Source organism: Protopterus annectens, chromosome 3.part0 (genome assembly GCF_019279795.1).
Source record: "Protopterus annectens isolate FY-2018-M chromosome 3.part0, PAN1.0, whole genome shotgun sequence".
NCBI classification, from domain to species: domain Eukaryota; kingdom Metazoa; phylum Chordata; order Ceratodontiformes; family Protopteridae; genus Protopterus; species Protopterus annectens.
The window spans coordinates 560,451,810-560,472,494 of NC_056731.1; the positions used below are offsets into that span (position 1 = coordinate 560,451,810).

The following is a 20,685-nucleotide window of genomic DNA, read 5'->3' on the forward strand; positions in this document are numbered from 1 at the left end:
TAGTTTGTTTTTTTTGTTACTGCCAATATCTTTTAAACTCAGCACTGTTATAGTGTTTTTGGTATTTGCATAACCTTTAGAGGCTAATAATAGACTGGGATGAAAATGTACGAAGAAATCTACACAGTTATATTATTTTTGCCTTATTTAATCCATTGACGTTTTGGAGGGAATTTTTTCATATCTCGAGACTGTTTCAAAGAGTTTGCTTTGTCACTTATGTGTTAACTGAATCTCCGTTATGTCCACGCTCCTTCTCCTGGTCTTCGGAGTCTTGCAGTGACGTCATCACAAGAGAAGAACTTCCGAACATTACAGTCAAGTATTTATCTTAAATTTAGCGCTTATACACGATACGCTACTTGATGGCACTGTGGTCTATGGCTAAATGGTTTGTCTTAATTGCCATATGAAGGAAATTTGATCATTACAGTCATCTTATTATTTTAAATTAAGCGCTTCCACAAGATACGCTACTTGCTGGCGTTGTGTCATATGTCTTAATGCTATGTTTTACATGTCACAAGAGAAATGTAATCTGAACATTTTTAGGTATGTTATGATTTAAATATCTAGCGCTTCTATAAGATACGTAACTTGCTGGAGTTCTGTTTTATGGTTTAATGTTATGTTTTACTAGTCACAAGAGAATGTTATCCAAACTCTCTTAGTCAAGTTCCGATTTAAATATTCAGCGCTTTCACAAGATACACTACTTGCTAGCGCTGTGTTCTATGGCTTAATGTTATGTCTCATTTGCTACAAGAGAATGTAAATATTTAGTGCTTTTATAATGATATGCTACTAGCTGGAGTTATATTCTATGGTCAAAGGGAATGTTTTAATGTGTTATCATATTTATCCTTTACTTTATAACGCTGATTATAAATTTATAGTTTTACCGAGAGTCTTCCTGTCACCACATTTTATTAAAGGGCTCTGTTGACACTGTTTGCTAAAGAAGAACTACCTATATTTCAATTATAGGATTGGCTCTCTCTGTTATTAACAGTTATTAGGTATTTTGGGAGGGAAAATCTGCGTGTCTCGAGACATGCTTAAGTTAACAGAGTGTGCATCGCATTACAGTCACTTTTCCTATATAACACGCACTTTCTGCTGATGTGCAGAATCCCAGAATGACGTCACCACAAGCATAAAGAATCCAACGTGGTCAGTTTACTCCTCTTTTACATTCAGTCCACTATATAAGATATTACTTATGTATATATACAGTGACCTTTCGTAGAAAATATTCAATGCTTTTAGCATTTAAATAATATCCATGTTTTGTCCTTAGAGAAATATTCCTAAACAAGTAGTAGCTGCAAGCATTGCAATAGTGAAATGGAATTAAATCTGTTGTTGTGTCTTGCTCCTCGCTGCATGATAATTACTGACACATCTATGCATTGTAGGTGAGTGAGCGCAGCGATCTGAACTACTTGTATATAGTTGGGGTCGCTCCTTAAACACATCTCCACTGGTCGTCAAATAATATCTTAGAAATAGCAAGTTTCCAAGTATAGTTATTTTAATTAATGTTGAGTGCACTTTCTTTACTAAATAAAAGTGTGAACATAGGTAGAAGCAACAACTAATAAGTGCTGCAAAACACAGCGTGTAAATGGACACGCCTCCTATTAGTTCTTTCTTTAAGTTCTCAAATGCCACACAACCCTGACAACTGTGGATATATATCATATTATATATCTCAACGCTTCACATACCCATCCACAGAGTGAAATACTCCTCTGTACAAGCGATGCTAAAACCTAACACATCGCTAAAAATATTAGATTGGACAGAAAATGCAATCGATGCTCAGGGTAAACTTTCTTGATGTGCTAGATCATCGCGAAAGGACTCTCCATCACATCCAGCTGGCTTTTAGTGACATGAAAGATAAGCAGCAGAAACAAGAAGTAATCATCATGTTTGGGCACTCTTTCTTCATTAATCAAACTTCTGCCCAAATATATCTTACATTTGTATACTAAGATAATAGCAAAAATAGGTATGACATGTCATTTAAAATCTGTTTATAACTAGATTCTTAGCTAATCTGTAATAATAAGCTGCTGGTTATATTGTTTAATTTAATAAGTCATTAATTGCTTCGATGATTTAAGTAATCTATAGTTCAGATATCATTATAGGAATGTTATTTTCTTTATGTGGGATTATTATAGCAATAACCCACGCCTGGGTGTGGGTAATGCTAAATTTACCCACAGTTGGCGTGGTTAAACAAAGCCAACCGTGGGTAAATTTAGCATTACCCACACCCAGAAGTGGGTTATTGCTATTATACCATGACATTATTTAAGAAAAGAAACTATTACTTTTCTTAAATAATGGAATAGTATAATGCCTGTTTGCTGCCCTTCCGCAGATGTCTGGCATCTGCGGCAGCTCTGATGTACTGCGCGCCTGTGCAGTACATCAGAGCTGTGGGCAAAAGCAACAGAGAAAGCAAGATCTCCGTTGCTTTTTTTTAGTGTCTCGCTATGTTAAATGAGTTTAACATAGCGAGACAGTTTAAAATAAGCAACGGAGATGTCCGTTTATTTTAAACTGTCTCGCTATGTTAAACTCATTTAACATAGCGAGACATAAAAGCAACGGAGATCTTGCTTTCTCTGTTGCTTTTAAACACTGCCTCGCTATGTTAAATGGGTTTAACATGGCGAGACAGCTAAAATAAGCAACGGAGATCTCCGTTGCTTATTTTAAAGCTGTCTCGCTATGTTAAACCCATTTAACATAGCGAGACAGTGTTTTAAAAAAACGAGTTATACTAATGGAAAAAGTCCGGCGACGGACCTTTTTCCATTAGTATAACTCAATTTACAACGGGCACACTGGCCAATCAGCGTGCACGTTTTGGGGGGATCATGGTATAATATATTTTATTTATTTATTTATTTATTTTTTTCTTCTCTCTTCACTGGGTTTATTCAATATACAGCTCACTAATTGTTTTATAGAAATAATACTAACAAAATATTGATTATAGGATTTTATGTCAGTTTTATCTAGATGTCTATTAATAGAAATATATAAGAATCACTTGAGGAAAATCATTTTTACCTTATTTATATTACGCAAATTTAGGAGCTTGGGGTTAAATATTTGTATAGGGATTGTTTATGTTGCTCATCTTGTGTATAGACAGATGTGTAAATATGTTTAGTGTTATTGACTTGGTTTCAGTCCTTTCAAGGACTATATGTAATGTTTATATTGTTAAATTTGAATACTTGGTAACCAAAATCGTAAATTCTATTTTGTTTATTCTTGATTTTACCTCGTCAATAGGGGTTAGGTGGTCAGGCACTAGGGTAAGGACGAGGGTTATGGGTAAATCTCATAATATATCTCTACTGAGTTTGTTTTTAATAAGGTAATCTCATTTAATATCAGACCAGTTTAGCTATGTTTCTCTGCTCTTGGTATTATTTTAATTATAATCAAGAAATTATACCATGTTTTAATCACATCAATATTAACCAGTCATCTCTTTTATGACAAATTACCTAATAATTGATTCCTGGAATGTTAGAGGAATTCAAAGTAAATCCAAAAAATCTTTATTATTTCATTTGATATTTAAATCACAAGCCAGTATATGTTTTATTCAAGAGACTCATCCCTCGGGATGTTTGGGACAAAGAGAGTAATAAAAAATGGATTAGGAAGATAGTAGCCTCTGGGGATTCTTCTAGTTCTCGGGGAGTAGCAATAATTATTAAACAAAATTTAAGTGGAAATATCATTGATGAGAGATATGATAATGAAGGTAGATGGTGTCTGTTTACTGCTACTATTCATAATCTGGATGAACCAATTTTAGTTCTAAATTTATATGGTCCTTGTAGTCAACAACAGTTTTTTATCTTAAAAATTTATAATATACTCACATGTTATAAAGATCACTACATTATAGTCGGGGGAGACTGGAATGCGGTAATAAATCCAGAAATTGATCGTACTAGCTGCTCCGCTTCTTATAACCTTCAAGCAACTTTGGCTCTTAATGAATTAATCTTGGAACATAATTTAACTGATCCATTGCACTCCATAAAAATATCAAACAAGAAAGATATTTACACTTATTACTCAAAATGCTACCATTCATGGGCTAGATTGGATTTTTTTCTGATTTCTAATACTATCTCAAAATTTATTTCAGATTTTACTATTGAACCTAGATATCTTTCAGACCATTCAAGAATCTTATTAAATCTCAACTTTACCCACAAAATTAAAAATGTTATTAACTCAAATAAGTGGGCACTGAACAATACTTTACTCTTAAATAAAGATATTTGTATACAGTGCTCAGAAACTATTCAAGAAATGGAAAATTATTTAGATTTATCAGATATCCCTTATGATATTTAATGGGCTGCATGTAAGGCGAGATTAAGAGGTATGTTTATCAGTAAAGCTGCATATCTTAAAAAAACAATACAACAAAAAAGAAGAGTTCTTAAAATCTAGAATTCATTCTCTTGAAAATCAGTTTAGACTGAATCAAGACACTAGTTTTGAAAAGCAAATACTAGATTGTCAAAAAGAATTAATTTTGTTACATCAGAACAACCTTTCTTTAGTTGATCAAAGATTGTTAGCAACGTATTCAGAATGGGCTCAAGTTCCTTCTAAAGTCTTGGCCAGAATAATTAAAAATAATATTGAAAAACCAAAAATTACATCATTATTGTACAAAAATAAATTATACAACACAGATGAAGAGATTATTCATCTCTTTACACTACTTTATACAGAGTTATACTCAAAACCATCTAATACGTTGGATGATAATCATGTAAAAAACTTTCTAAGTTCTTTAAATTTCCCCAAGTTAAATGATAATCAACAAAAACTGCTTTCTGCTCCTTTAACTCATCAAGAGATTTCTGATTCAATTGATAGTCTTAAATCTGGTAAATCTCCTGGTCCAGACAGATTCACACCTGAATTTTTCAAATCTTTTAAATCAGTAATTGTTCCTTTTCTCTTTAAAGTTTATAATTATATAAAAATCAAGGGTATTTCAGATATTCATTGGAATACATCTAAAACCATATTCATTTTGAAAAATAATAAAGAAAAAACTGACCCATTTAATTATAGGCCTATTTCTCTAATCAATTTAGACATAAAGATTTTGGCATCTATTCTGGCCAACAGATTGAAAAAAGTTTTACCTTCAGTTATTTCTCAAGATCAATCAGGATTTATGTCCCACAGACATGCTTGGGATAATACACTGACTTTAGAATCTATTATACATCTTATAAAAAAAGATTCTAACCCAATATATGCGATGATTCTGGACGCATCAAATGCTTTTGATAGAGTCTGTTGGAAATTTCTTTTTCAAACTATGTCATGCTTTAATTTTCCTTTATCCTTCATAAACTTTTTAAAAACTTTATACAAAGATATGTTTACTAGACTTTATATTAATGGTTACTTTTCTTCCCCTATAAAGATTACCAGAGGTACAAGGCAAGGTTGTCCTCTGTCCCCTTTTCTTTTTAATGTATATTTAGAACCGTTACTGTTGTTTATTACTCAAAATACTTTTCATAAAGTCCCTAGGATTCTTAATACAAAAATTTATTTTTCTGCCTTTGCTGATGACCTTGTATTATACTTTCAAACCCCCATATCTGACTTTAGTAAAATAACAAACTCTATTGAATGTTTTTCTTCTGCATCGAATTATCTTATAAATTCTTCAAAAACACATATTTTTCCTTTAAATTATAGGGCCCATAAATCGTACTTGTTTTCTGATCAACAAACTCAGATTGTTTTTGGTATGAAGTATCTAGGAATTAACATGGAACACAATAATCATTCTTCTTTTCAAAATAACTTAAGTAAAGTTTGGAATTCAATAATTTCGGATATTACTAGATGGGAGCACTTAAATTTATCACTCTTATCAAAGGCTGCTATAATTAAAATGAACATTTTACCAAAATTTTTGTACCAATTTAATTCCTCTGATCAGATAATTCCTAAGTCTTTCTTTGAGAAAGTAAATATAGAGTTAGCTAAATTCTTATGGTTTCCCAAATCTGTTAGAATCTCATATTCTGGATTATCAAATTCTAAGGACAAAGGTGGTTTGGGTTTGCCAAACTTCTATCTTTACTATCGAATTATTTCATCAAATAAGCTCTTAACTATTTCTAATTTTAAAAATATTAAAGATAGTAATTATCCCTTATGGGTTAAGATTTGGTATAATTACATTATATCTAAAAATATAAATCCAGAAGCTATTCCTTTTATTTCTCTTGATATGAAAATTATCAATAAAATTTCTATTTTTCTTAAACAAAAGATTAAAGCTTTTCAAGTTCTACTAAAATTATGTAATCTAGATAAGTTTTCTCATCTTTTGCAGCCACTTCATCTAAATCCTAATATAATGATAGATAACTCTCCTTTTAATCTAACAAATTATCCTTCATTAAAAAATTTGAAAGTCTGGGATATCCTGAAATATAATGAATTATCCCTAATAGAGTTGCGTAAAATTCTGAATGTTAATTGGAGTCATTCTACAATATTACGCCAATTAAGAGAAGTAATTGTAGGTAAATATGAACCCATAGAACTTATAGAACATAAATTAAATAATCTAAATACGATAATTAAAACATTATCTTCATCAGGTAAAATGATATCAAGATCCTATAAATTAATAAAAAATCTAGTGCTGGATCAGAACTGTCTTTTCTCAAATAGCTGGTTAAAATATAATTCTCGAATAACTGAGACTCAAAAAATTTTGGCAATCAGATATACTAGGGTATTTATTCCATTTAGGAAACTACTGTACACACAATTAATGATTAACAATGATTTTTACTACACTCCTTATAAATTAAATACATTTAATCCTAATAAATCCTCATCATGCACATGTTGTTCTTATCCCCAAGCGGACCTTTTACATATTCTATGGTATTGTCATTTTTCCCATAGATTATGGACCTCTTTGAAAGTAAGACTACAGAGAATGGGATATCATAAATCTACACTGTCCTGGGAAATTGCTATACTTCATATTCCAATAATTTATCTCTCCAAATTCGACACTCAAGTTATTATTTTTATTTGCTCTTTAATAAAACTTTACATAACTCAAAACTGGCTTGATCGTACCAAACTGAATTGGGATATTTTCCAAAAAATGGCTTACCTATATATTGATGCTCAAAAAAACATGGTTAAGAGTCCAAAAAAATGGCTTTCAAAAATTTAGTATTAGAGAAGGTATTAAGTATTATTAATAATTAATACCTTAAATCTTTCTCTGGTCTGGTGTTTTAGTAAATTCTATATACCCAAAATTGGAATATTATTAATTCACAGAAACTGTATTTTTAGTTATCTTTTACTTTATGGTTACCTATTGTATATATTGTACATATTGAGTGATGTTATTTTTATTCTGATCTCTTTTTAATGCCTATATGAGTTGCAAATTTGCTTAAACCAAGTTGTTTTATATATAAGTCAACTCCTAAATTGTATTTGTTTATAAATCAATAAAAAGTTTATTGAGAAAAAAAATGAATGCCTTTGGCTGTGTTTCTAATCTGTATAAAAACATTCACGTAAAAGCATAATTTCACTTCAAAAAGGCATTATTTTGAGACTGCAAACAAAGTAATTTCTCAAAGTTTATTCACTTTGTTAATTTCTCATTTAGTCAAAAAAGGGATTGGATGACACATTTCACTGATTCATTTTTCTACAGACATTGGGTTTTCATTCAGTACATTCAGTACTTGTGATGGTGTGAGGGTGCTATATGATATTTAATTAAATGTTATTTTATGTGGTTAGGGCTAGTGCAGTTTAAGGTGTGGGAAGTGTGTTTTATACATTTTTATGGCTATGGGGAAAAGGTTACCACAAAGTATATTCTATGTGTACACCTAGTGTAAACCTTGTAAGTGAACAGACAGCACACACATTGTAGTATAGATGTTTTTGAATTCAGGAAGTGTACAAAAAAAATGACGTAATAAGATTTCTACTTGCCTCCACTGTTGTGCATTCTTGGAATTAGTATACTACCACATGTTGAGGTTAGGTGTGCAGAGGGGTTTTCCTTCTTACAAAAAATTTATTTATTTTTTTATTTTTTTATGGGTTTGGAGTTCATGTGTTTTTTTTTAACAAAACTGGTCCTGAAGAAAATTTTTTTCACTAGAATGACATAAACTCAAAATTTAAGAAAACTACTTAACAAAATTCAGCCCTCATTAAGTGCCTAAACAAATTCTCTAGTTGTTATGAATAATTTATTGAGTGCAATAACACTTTAGCTTGCAGATCACTCAGTGGTCCCTATTTTGGAGGAATGTTCGTATTCTCAGGCCTGAGTTCCCCTTGCACAGGATATTCTTATTTTTGGAACTACATTATTATTTTCAGGTTTGATTTAACCCATCACACAATTTTCTGAATTATCACATATGATGTTTGAGGTGGTCTAGTACACAGAAAATCATACTACATGACCAACATACTAGTCACACAATAATTTAAAGAAATAAGAAACAAATCTTACATCTTCCTTTTTCTGAATCAAAAATAAATCAATTTGTGTAGTAGAATATTGCAATACAGTTCATTAAAGTGTACAGATTTTATACTGTTTCTTTGGGAATGAGATTATGTATTTCCATTATTTTTATCACTCTCTGTTTTTTAAACTTGTCCTCACATTTGTCCTGGATGTGGAAGAGTTATGTGCTATTTAGTATTCAAATTTTATGAAAATGATATATCTGGATTTTTGATTCAATGTACTTCCTTTTCAAGGGCCTTTGTTTCTGTTTTAAATGCCAGCAGATTGAGAGTTATTTTAGTTTAGCAGTTATTGTCTGAGTCAGAATGGCCTAATTCATTCTTCTTTCTATCATTTTCTCTATCTTTAAGCCATTTACCTGATTTGCTTTCTTTATTTACTCCTAATACTCTATAATGCCCGGTCTCAGCCTGTTACATTACTGCTGCAGTCCATTACCAACACAAGTGAATATTCATAGTTAATAACACTGCAGAGTAAATTGCCCTGCACTAATGAGCTTATTTGCATTGCTATAGTCATCCAAATTTCTTTAACAGCACCATCTTATGACCCAGGAATTTGTGTGACTATGAATTATTCCTCTGTGCAGCTACAACAATTATGCAGAGGTGCACCTACCACATACACAGTAACACTGAGCACAAAGAGGAACAGACATAGACACTACCCACAAACCAGGGCACATAGACAGATGCAGACACACACACACACACACACACACACACACACACACACACACACACACACACACACACACACACACACACACACACACAAACACACACACAAACACAAGTATGTAGACACAGTGACATGTGGACAAACACATGCATGCACTGTTTTGCACTTACAGCATGACATACCTCCATAGGCTATCTGTAGAAGGTTAAGTGGCTGTGATTCACCTCTGCACAGATTTTTAACACTGGAAATCATAGGCGTGTACCACAAGAATGTTATAGACGCCTAATGCCTTTGGAGCTCAATCATGGTCCACATTTGTGTACTTTAAGTTGTGTAAGTTGAACTATGCAAGTACTGTAACTGGCAATGTGCTTGGAAGGTGAATTGCATAGATCTACCTTCCCACTGAGTACTTATCACACTTGGGTGAGGAACTTTTAACATCACTGCTTAGAGCTCACAGTGGTGATCCTAGGCAGTGAGGGCGTCTAGGAATTAGAATGGTCTTGACAAGTATGCAAGACTGCTTGTGTTCATTTTGCATACTTTGCTAATGATTACGAAAAATGGTCATGCTTTCTTGTAGTACCTAGCCGTTCCATTTCATTACCTGATTGATACAAGTGTAGTCTTAAAATACAGTGATATTGGGTTTACTGTAATTAGCTGTGTGTCATTTTGTTGATGTGATTATCTAAACTAAAAGGTATAAATTCTCTCGGGATTGCACTCTCAAAATGTTGACACAAAACATCCTAAAACCTCTTTTTTTCCAGGGAGCAAGCCCTTAAAACCACAGTCTCTAAATACACCTACTCTGAGCTCACAGAAACTTAGAGAAAAGGGAAAAAGGTAGAAAACCAAAGTAAAAAGTTATAATCTCCCTTTTCTTCAAATTAAAATTAAATGAGTTTTTGACTCTCAGTCTCACTGTATATTTAGTTCTTCACTATTACATGAAACAAGTAATATTCTGATTAATACTTATTTCAGTGTCAGAGAAGTACAGTTTTTAAGTAAAAAATGTTACTTGGTGTAAATCAAAGGGAGGAAACTACATAATACAGAAAGGCAGACTCAAACCCATGCTAGAGATGCAAGTTATTTAATCATGGTATAGGTACATCAAGTTCAGTAACAGAGTCATGTGGCTCTGACAAGTGGCCTGGCTCATTGAGGAATTCAGAGGAGGACCATGGTTGGGCAGGCGCCAATCATGGTGGGATAAAGGATGTAGCTCCCTGGTCTGTTCCTGGCATAGCCTGGGAGTGTTGTTGCTGTTGCTGAGTAAGTTTAACTTATAACTTTGTGTAGTAGAATGTTGCAATACAGTTCATTAAAGTGTACAGATTTTATACTGTTTCTTTGGGTATGGGATTATATATTTCCATCATTTTTATCATTCTCATTTTTTTAAGCATGTGTTCTCACATTTGTCCTGGATGTGGAAGAATTTTCAATGTCTGCATATCGAGAGTAATTTTAGTTTAGCAGTTATTGTCTGAGTCAGAATGGCCTAATTCATTCTTCTTTATCATTTTCTCTATCTTTAAGCCATTTACCTGATTTACCTTCTTTATTTATCTTAATACTCTACAATTCCTAGTCTCAGCCTGTTATATTACTGCTGCAGTCCATTACCAACACATTACCAGGGAAAACTGGAGGAAAAACATAACCGAGCTGCACATGATGGCCTGTCCTCCTACTGATACCCCACATCTGACACCTTAAGCAAAAGTGATCAATGTATTCTCTTCTGTGGAATGGGAATTACTCATCCTTTCCAAAGTTATTCCTACAGTGGGGTACATCTGTGAGGTATGCATTTTATCCAGTTACTTTTTACCCCTGTGAGGTCAACCATCAATCTTCCCCATTACCAGAGATTTATCCCAGTATGGAAGCAATAGCCATCTGCAGGGGACATTATAATGGCAACCAATTGGGCTGCTTGTGCCCTATTGCTATCCTGGCAATGAAGGTCCTTGTGTGGTTTAACTTCAGCCCTGAGGAGTGGAGCAAGCTGTCTCTATCTCTGTGGGAATGTGCATGCTCCTGTACTCGTATTAATGAAGACCATCACCAGGTGGTGGCTTTGTGAGCTGAAAGACCACCTTCAATACACTCACAATGATGCTGCCACTCTTCCTAGAGACTGTATCTGTGTTCCTCAGCTCTGCTTTCTTTTACAAGATTGGCACACCCATCCTTCCATGCACATGAAGTGTTAATCAAATTCTGATAGCTTGGGCCATAGTCAGATCTTTATCTCTCTGTACCACTTTAGGCATGGCGCTGGAAGATCTCAGGAGTTTGTACATGGTTTTTTAGTGTGCTACGATAAGAAATAATATTTGGTGACAGAAAGCCAGAAGATATGTGTGCATATACTACTGGTGTCTAGGGCCTACAGAAAAAAAATTAAAATTAGTAAAGGAAAAAATCTTCGGAAAATGACTAAAAATGCATGCTTAGTAATGGGTTGAGATGGCCAGTAGCAGTAGTACCATGCGCCCTAGAAAGAGGGAAGTAAATTCAACTACTATCACAGGAGAGCACATTCATTAGTTAAAATCACAGCATACTAAACAGAACAGGCATTTCTTTCATTATAACTCCCCTCTGTATGCTTACTAGTTTTACTTAAAGTGAACCAGATGACCCTATAGCATGTCTTCTGATCAAAACAAAGATTTGTTAATGACACTTGTCTTTTAATTATCAAATGTTGTTTTTAGCCTGTTTGCACTGGTAGATCTCTCCCTGATAAACAAAAACTTAAAAAACAAACATTTCCTACTTCTTTTTTTCTCACAAAAGAAATTACAAGTGAAAACTAAAGTGTCATATGTGAACAGATAATGGCAGATACAAATGGATTTGTAGGTAAGATAGTTCCTAGGATTTCTGAATTCCATTTTGCTGAGCAGAGGGCTGTAGTCAATGGTAAAAATGTAACATTTGCTTCTGCCAAGGAGGGCAGCATATATTATTAAAGATCAAATACCAAACAGCTTTCCCAGTGGGATAGCTGTTTTCTTACACACAGTTCTGATAATCAGTGCAGTGATTCATAGATATGTCCCCCGGTATGAGCATCAGTTTTGTGGATGCACATCACCTTCATGTCAGTATAATGTTCATCAATATTGAAACATAGGGTTCCCTTTCTACAATACAATACAATTTGATAGAATTCCCACATGAACGGTCTCCCATTCCTAAAGATATCATCGTTTAGGTTTATTGTCTACAGTTTCCTCCTGTATAATAAACATTTTAATGAATGCTAATAAATATTCACATATATTAATGTTCATTTCTCAGGTCACATCATAGCATCATTATATATGCTAAAGTTGGCTGCTAAGTGGTACTCTCCCATTGTCTAGGTCTGACACCCCAAAGTGAAATTACTGAGATATGTTATGGCTGAATATGTTGTACAAAAAAGATACTTATGCTTTTAATTTAAGTAAAATACAAACATCAACAAGTCACTACCACACACACACACACACACACACACACACACACACACACACACAGACACACACACACACACACACACACACACACACACACACACACACACACACACACACACACACACACACACACACACACACACACACACACACACACACACACACACACTATGTAAAGCATTGTTATGCATGTGCATAACCAGCAGAGGCGGGATGAACAGATGCATGCTCGAATAATGGGGAGGTCAGATGAGCAGTTTTTACCAATACAGCTCCCGATACATGGGAAACAAGAACATTCTGCTCTATTAGGTGGAGGTGTAGCAAGGAAGATTTGTTTTATGCCCTATTAGGAAGAGATGTAGAAATATCCCCCCCCCACACCACTACAGAAAAACAAGGGCACTATGCCCTATTATGGAGAGATGCAACAATGCCAGCCCTCTGTATAGGGAATGAAAGGTACTATGTCCTGCTAGTGAGAGATGTAGCTATGCCTCCCCCCCAAGTAAAGGAAAATAATGCACTATGCCCTGATAGGTGGAGAAGTAGCAGGGAAACAAGGGTACTATGTCCTGCTAGGGAAAGATGCAACAGTACCTACCCTCAGTATGGGGAAACAAGGGCACTATGCTCTGTTAGGGAAAGATGCAACAACACCCCCCAGTACAGGAAATGCAGGCCACTATGCCCTGTTAGAATGAGAGAGAGAGAGAGAGAGAGAGAGAGAGAGAGAGAGAGGGAGAGAGAGAGAGAGAGAGAGAGAGAGATGTAGCAATACCCCCCAAGTATTTGGAATGAAGGGCACTATGCCCTGCTAGGGCATGGGATGCAGTTGGAGCTGCTGCACTGCTGCACTGAGTAACCTGATTTATGCCCTTCAGGTTAGTGAGTTGTAGATACTACATACAGGCAATACTTACATTTATATATTGTAATTTTCTGTAATGTAGACACTATGCACTTTATTTGTTTACTGAAATTTCATGTATTTGTTATGTTGTTTGAATGCCTGTCCTTGAATATATGTCCTTGTACTATTCAAATTCATACATCTTCATAGTTACATCGATACTTACTAGGATATTGATCTTTGAGGATCTTAAGTCTACTGTTACATTCCCCATGGTGGTTTTTAGCAGTTATATTTTGCATACAAATGAACCAGAGATAGGACAAATGAGGTTATATTAGGACATTTATATGTTTCCCCTATCCATAAGGGACAGAGGTGCTAAACGCGGGGTGAACTTGTAGTTAACCATCATACCCCTTTGAACTCTTAGCTCAAGAAATCTGGACAAAGCCTACAATAATGTAGTTGGGCAAAGGAACAAAAATGGGACAGATTTTTAAATATAGCTCTTATAAACTTAGAAAGTTGAAACAAAAAACTGTTGAAATCACCATGAAACGAACAGGAATCCATGCTAAAATATCCAATCTTTTATTAGGCAATAAAAATAGAAGATGAGCGCTTTCACGTGCCACCTGAACGCTTCTTCAGATCTAATCTAAGGTTAGATCTGAAGAAGCGTGCAGGTGGCACGTGAAAGAGCTCATCTTCTATTTTTATTGCCTAATAAAAGATTGGATATTTCAGTATGGATTCCTGTTTGTTTCATGGTGATTTCAACAGTTTTTTGTTTCAGCTTGAGTCTCTCCTCGTTTGACTGTTGATTCCTTGGGAGGCTCGTGGTATTTTTTAGTTCAAACTTAGAAAGTTGGTAGAATAACAAGATTTGTGATGGCAAGCATTTTCTGAATGATACAATGTCTGAAACTCAAATGTATGACATTATTTAATGACTTCAATCCTCAGTGATTTGCCAGAAAAAAACTACTTTTTTGAGGAACAGAAAAAGTCAGAATTTTTATTAAAATCTGGGCAGCTTACACATCCTTTCATCCAAATTATGTTTGAATAGTGTAAGAGAAATAGTTTTCTTTATTTGGAGTGGAAGACAGTTCCATTGAAGTGGTATTTTCTGTTCTATTTATTTTTCAAAAGTGATTGAGATCTCTTGAGTAAGAGTTTATGATATTATAGGACTAGTGAATGCATAATAGTCTTAAGAAGAAGTCTTAAGTTCTGTTGAAGCTCTATATGTAAGGCAGAGGTCACCTCTCAGTAGCCTGTTTGATACTGAGAAGAGGGACATGGCTTTGAGAAGGTCAGCATAGTTCATACAATTTAGGCCCTTGATTTTTTAGTGAGAGAGCATTGTGGCCATTCCATTTATGATACGTGTGTGGATAGGTACATACCAAAACAGTCATTGTACTCCATGATTGGCCTAATGAGTGCAGAGTACAGCAGAATGATTGCATCTATGGATCTGAATTCAATACCATTAAATAGAAGCTGTGTAATAAAAAAGGACTTCCCTACAATAGTGGATAAATGGTGGATAAAATGTGATCAGAGGACAGTTTATTGTTGACATAGCTTCCCTGATCCCAAATTATGGGATCACTTTTCAAGGGTGTGTTGTCAGTGTGATAGTTACAAGGGAATGAATCATGCTGGCTGAAGGATATGATTATAATCTTCTTGCCATTCAGTTTAAGTCCATGGTTTGGACATGATCTATTTTTTTCAGGATATGCCCTCTTGGAGGATTTTGGTGGTCTCTAGGAAGTTTATTTTCTATATTGATTATATCTTTGTTCGGCCATTTGGTCCATATTGTGACTGAAAAGGGTCCTATAAGAGATCACCCATCCAGTTAACAAAAATGAATAAGGAAATAAAGAAACAAACAAAAAATGAAATTAGTCCAGTGCTCAGCAGTATTTCCCCTCACTCAGCTTCCTTTCTTTTCTATGCATGTGTGACTCAGGGGTAGTGTCTGTGAGCGTTCTGCTGTGCTGTACCTTAATGGGGCAGCGCACATTAATGCAAGATTCCTGTGCAGTGTAATACTGAATTACTGCACATCACACAACACACATCATAGTATTGCATCACTATGCAAAAGTATTAATTTCATGAGTCCCTGAAAAAAAATAAACTAAGTACAAGGTGCTGCTGTGTTAGAAAACACAATTAGTACCCCAACAAGGCAAGAATGCAACAGTGTATTATACAGGAACTTTCTGAAACCTAATTTAGTGTTGTGCTATCTTATGTTACAGAGTGTAGAAGCATGTTGTTTATCATACTCACTACACATTAGAAAAATAAATGCTTTCTCATATTACTCTTTGATTCCTTACTGTAGTTTCTGGTAGTGATACATTGTTTACTGAATCACAAGAGAACATCTTAAGCCTTATTCATATTGTTTTCTGTACCACTAAATACTTGACTGAAATCATTCACATGAAACATACTAACAGCATTATAGCTCTTGAAAATAGAGTATTGACTTTAGCTTATATTTCTTATCCCACATACACGTATTACTGAAGACTTGATTACACTATGCTGCAATCCATAGACTGTTTTAACACACAGCTGTAATTAGAAGTGCAGGATTATACAAACATTGAATGAATGGCATCTTATATTTCTGAAAATGGCACAAGAACAGCTTGTCAAAATACAACAGGTATAAAAGTTGTTTTGTTTCCTTTCCATCTTACCTGGAGGAGTATTTCTCTCCCATTCCTGCTGATATTGACACTGTGTGGCTGTCCGTTTGCCATATTCCGATGGTCCACACTAATTGTGAATGGCTCGTTTATACCTCCCAGATTGTACTGAATGTGAAGAATTTCTGTAATGGAAAATGTGTATGCTGAACGCATTTTACACAGTAAACTCTAATTATGAAACAGATATAACATGTATGGGAACATTTCCATGTGGAATAATTATCAAAACATAATTAGTTTTTCATTTTTTTACACATAATTATGAGTTTCTTTGAGATGAAGTAAAGATCATTAAAGTCAGGAAGATTTATGCTTTGTTAAATGCTTTATTTTAACACAATAGTTTAGACAAAAGAATCACAAATAATAAGCACATAATGCCAGTAAGGTACTATTTATTTATTTAATTTACTTTTTTTTTTTTTTTTTTTGTTGATGGGATAGATTCCACTCAACATATGAACTTTTTAAGAGGAGTGATAAGCTGCTATTTATACTGATGATAATGATGATTTTACAGACCAGGGAGAAATTTGTCCAGGACCCCAGGAAAAGTCTACTGCTGTTGATTGTCGCATGCCATGGGTGCTCTAATACCCACCTGAACTATTAAAATCACATGCAGATGTGGCCTTCTTTCCACATCCCATCATGACGACAACCAGATAAACTATCAAAAACCCAGGCAGATGGAACGTTACCATTCCATCTGAAGGATGGCAGCTCATAAATACAGTCTCTCTCTCATGCTGCACTGCAAAGCAGCAAAACAATAGAATTAAAAATGTTTATGGCTAAAACAGTTTTAAAATCCTAATTACATTTTATTTTTTAAGTTATTACATTTACAAAATCTACTTCCAAGTTTTTCTCAATGTTCTTAATCTCAGGATGTTTATTTTACAAGACAAACATCTGCATTTCTTAATGAGATTTGCCATTAAATTGCATTTTGCTACTCAATGGGTATAAGACATCACAATAATACTTTGTTAAAGTATTACTCAACACAAATGTCATTGCGTTGAGTAATGTCACAAGTGTCCCTTTCCTTCCTTTTAAAACAGCTTCCTGAATTCCTCATGCAAACAAAAAATAGTACTCTCACTTATTTCTACCTGAAAAAAACAGGTAAAGGTGAGCCTGTATGGTTCTATGATCCTTGGTTGTACCAAATGTGGTATGACTGTAATCCAATTAACCTGTAAAAACTATACTTTCTAGCTTCAACTTAAATTCTGTGGTATTCTTGACCACTATTATTAAAGTAAAAAGGTAACAAAAAAAATAAATATTCATGGAGATCCTTCTGTAGGTTTAAATCATCCATTTGAGCACTTTCATGGTAAAAAGTCTTCAATAGATAATGAAACTCTTAGTTTGCAGTGGTTTAAATCCTCTTGAAAGGGGTAGTGGACTAGGCTACCGAGTATGATTGGCTGATGGGATGGGAAATCTGATTGGTTAGGAAAATGTTCTTTGGATTGGAGAAGAAACTTCTTCATTAGAATATTGAGACAGACTATTGTGGCTGCTGTACTCCTTTGATCCCTTTTTAGGAAGCATTTTATTTACAAGCAGAAAAGCACATTAAATAAAAATGTTAATATATGTACAGATACAAGAGTTAAAATATTGTCCTTAACTGTGATAATTTATCTATTAGGCATAAAAGATTATTTTTATTTTTTAATTTAATTTTATTTTTGGTCCATCATTGTTGTTGTTGTTGTTGAGGGAGTCAAGGAAGAAAACGTCCAGATTTGTTTCAACTCTACTATATAGAGATTGAATATAATCCATAGAATAAATAAAAGTCATTTGAAAGTCCTAGCCATGCTTTCACTTTTGAGAGAGAAGCTTCTTCAGATTACTGAAGATGAAAACACATGGTTACAAAAATCAAGAAAAAGCAAACTATTAACATAATAAACAGAATTATAGAGTCTAAAGAATTGTGTGTGTGTGTGTGTGTGTGTGTGTGTGTGTGTGTGTGTATGTGTGTGTGTGTGGGGGGGGGTTGTTGCTTTTTTATTTGCCCCTAGTCTAGGTGGAAGAATTAATCAAGGTGACTGCAGAGGGTATTCATTTCAACTGAAGACCGTCTGCATGACTGTCTCTCTGCCTGGCCTGCTTCTATGGGGTATTTTAATGTAGTCATTGTCTTTCTGGAAACAGCAAGTCAGAAACACTTTGTGTGTGTGGCTCACTTTTACAGGGCTATTTTACAATGACACTTCCTGTCTGGGGTTATGCACGGTGAAGATCTTCATTGTGGCTTCTAGTAATTCTATGTTAATAAATTCCTCCAAAGCACATTATTTACTATTTATCAATAGTATTAGTAATCACAAACAGTACAGTTCCCCAACAAACTTTGTAAAAGAGGTTGCTATCTTGTACTGTGAATTTTACTCTCATTTGGATAGATACTTAGGCATCCACAGCAATCCATTATAAGCATAAAGGCAAGTTTCAACTAAATTCATATGGTGTAACTACCACATCAACAAACTCTAAAATAAAAAGAGAAAAGCTCCTGGCCATCATAAATGCTGTCTGCTTAATCATTATAAAAATGATTGAAACTGGTAAGGAAGTCTCTTAAACTTACCATTAGTAAATGTAAGGCCAGCTATGAGTTTAGGGTTGCAAATAATTTAAAAGATAATCATAAGGCCCTCTTCAGGTGTATTAAGATGCTTAAATGTAACCATCAATGTACTGAATGTATTTTCATCTTCCTTCTCTGACCCCCAAGGGGATTACTAAATTCTCTTCCAACTTCATTCCACCAATCCTCCCCTCTGTCCACTGCATTCCCTCTTACATCAACCCTCCTGAAATCAATTTGGACCAAGGAATTTTGTCACTTTCTAAAATTAAAAATCCAACTGTCCATCCTTCCTGACAATATCCTTCCATGTCTTCTGAAAAACTTAAAGACCCACCCTCTATAGATGTGGAAATTAAATTCTTATTACTCTCAATAGTATTAGTTACAAGGCTGTGGAACATATTATAGCTGAACTAATAGACAATGGTGGTCATCTATCTGTGTATACATACCAGTCTGGCTTTCTAAAAGGTAGATCATGGTTACTCAACCTAGTTGAGTTCTTTGATTTGGTTACTTAGGACATGGATAAGGGATATGCAATCTACACACTGCTTATCTGCAACTTGTCAGGGCCTTTGGCACTATTATCCCAACCCATCTTTAACCCATACATAACTTTCTGGGTAGGAAATTGACTATGTCACATAACCAACACTGTCAAGGCCAGGGTATGTCTGCTCTAGAGAGAATCAAGTCATTGGTGAAATCCCACAGGGCAGTGTTCTGGGCCCCATCCTCTTTGGTATTTATTTATCTGACTTAAAAGCTGATATCAAGGGTCTACTGCTAACCAAGTTTACTAATGATTGCAAACTGGGGACATTTAACAAATTCCATTTTGTCACTCAAATTCCCCATCAAGGCCAGACCAAACAAATGCTTGGCATATGAATTATGGGGATTATCCTTGACACTAAGAAATGCAACATGACTTCCTGTGGTAAAGCCAGCATAACTTTTGCTCACTATATACATACTATTCCACTTAAATCTGACAGAGTCTTCAGGGGTCTGACTATGTATGTGAAGAATAGACTCTCATTTGACCACCATGTCACTGTATGGCTAGAAAAATCATCTACCCTGAACAACTTATCCTTCATGGTATCTCCTCAAGGTCTAAAGAGTTTAGGTTTATTTTATTCATCCTTTATCAGTACCTTCATTTAATGTAATGCATGCTTAACCATTTTATTTATTTATTTATCCATTGTTAACCAGGTTAATCCCTCTAGGGTAGCAGCCTCTTTTCAATGGAGCCCTCAGGTGGCATTTATACTACTAGTGGAAGTTTGGCCAGGTTATCAGGGAACTTCTACTCTTTCCAATAGGTGTCATGGGTTGCATCCACCTGAGCTACCACCAACTCAAGCAGATGGGGCCTCAGTTTAACATCTCATCCGACACAGCAATCAGGAGTGTAGCACTTCCCTTATGCTGCCCTGCAATTCCAGCAATTGGTTTATCTGGTGCGGGAATATAACCCACAGTCTTCTGCATCAAAATTGAGTGGGCTGCCTTTTGTGTGACTGACATTACTATAGGATGTACCTCACTACGCACCTAAATCAGCTTGAGAAGCCTCTATGTTTCCTCACCAAAAAGATCTCAGGTCTCCATACTCTTAACTACTCAGACTAGATTCCCTGCCCATA

At 34.7% G+C, this 20,685-nt stretch overlaps 1 protein-coding gene across 1 annotated transcript in view; it reads right to left on the bottom strand.

The window, feature by feature from the left end:
* CNTNAP2 (contactin associated protein 2) overlaps positions 1–20,685 on the bottom strand; it is a 7,772,136-nt gene that overhangs the window by 851,557 nt on the left and 6,899,894 nt on the right. Inside the window, exon 19 of the mRNA XM_044064985.1 lies at positions 16,399–16,532. Within this exon, the coding sequence (XP_043920920.1) occupies positions 16,399–16,532 (134 nt within the window). The remainder of the gene's footprint in view (positions 1–16,398; positions 16,533–20,685) is intronic.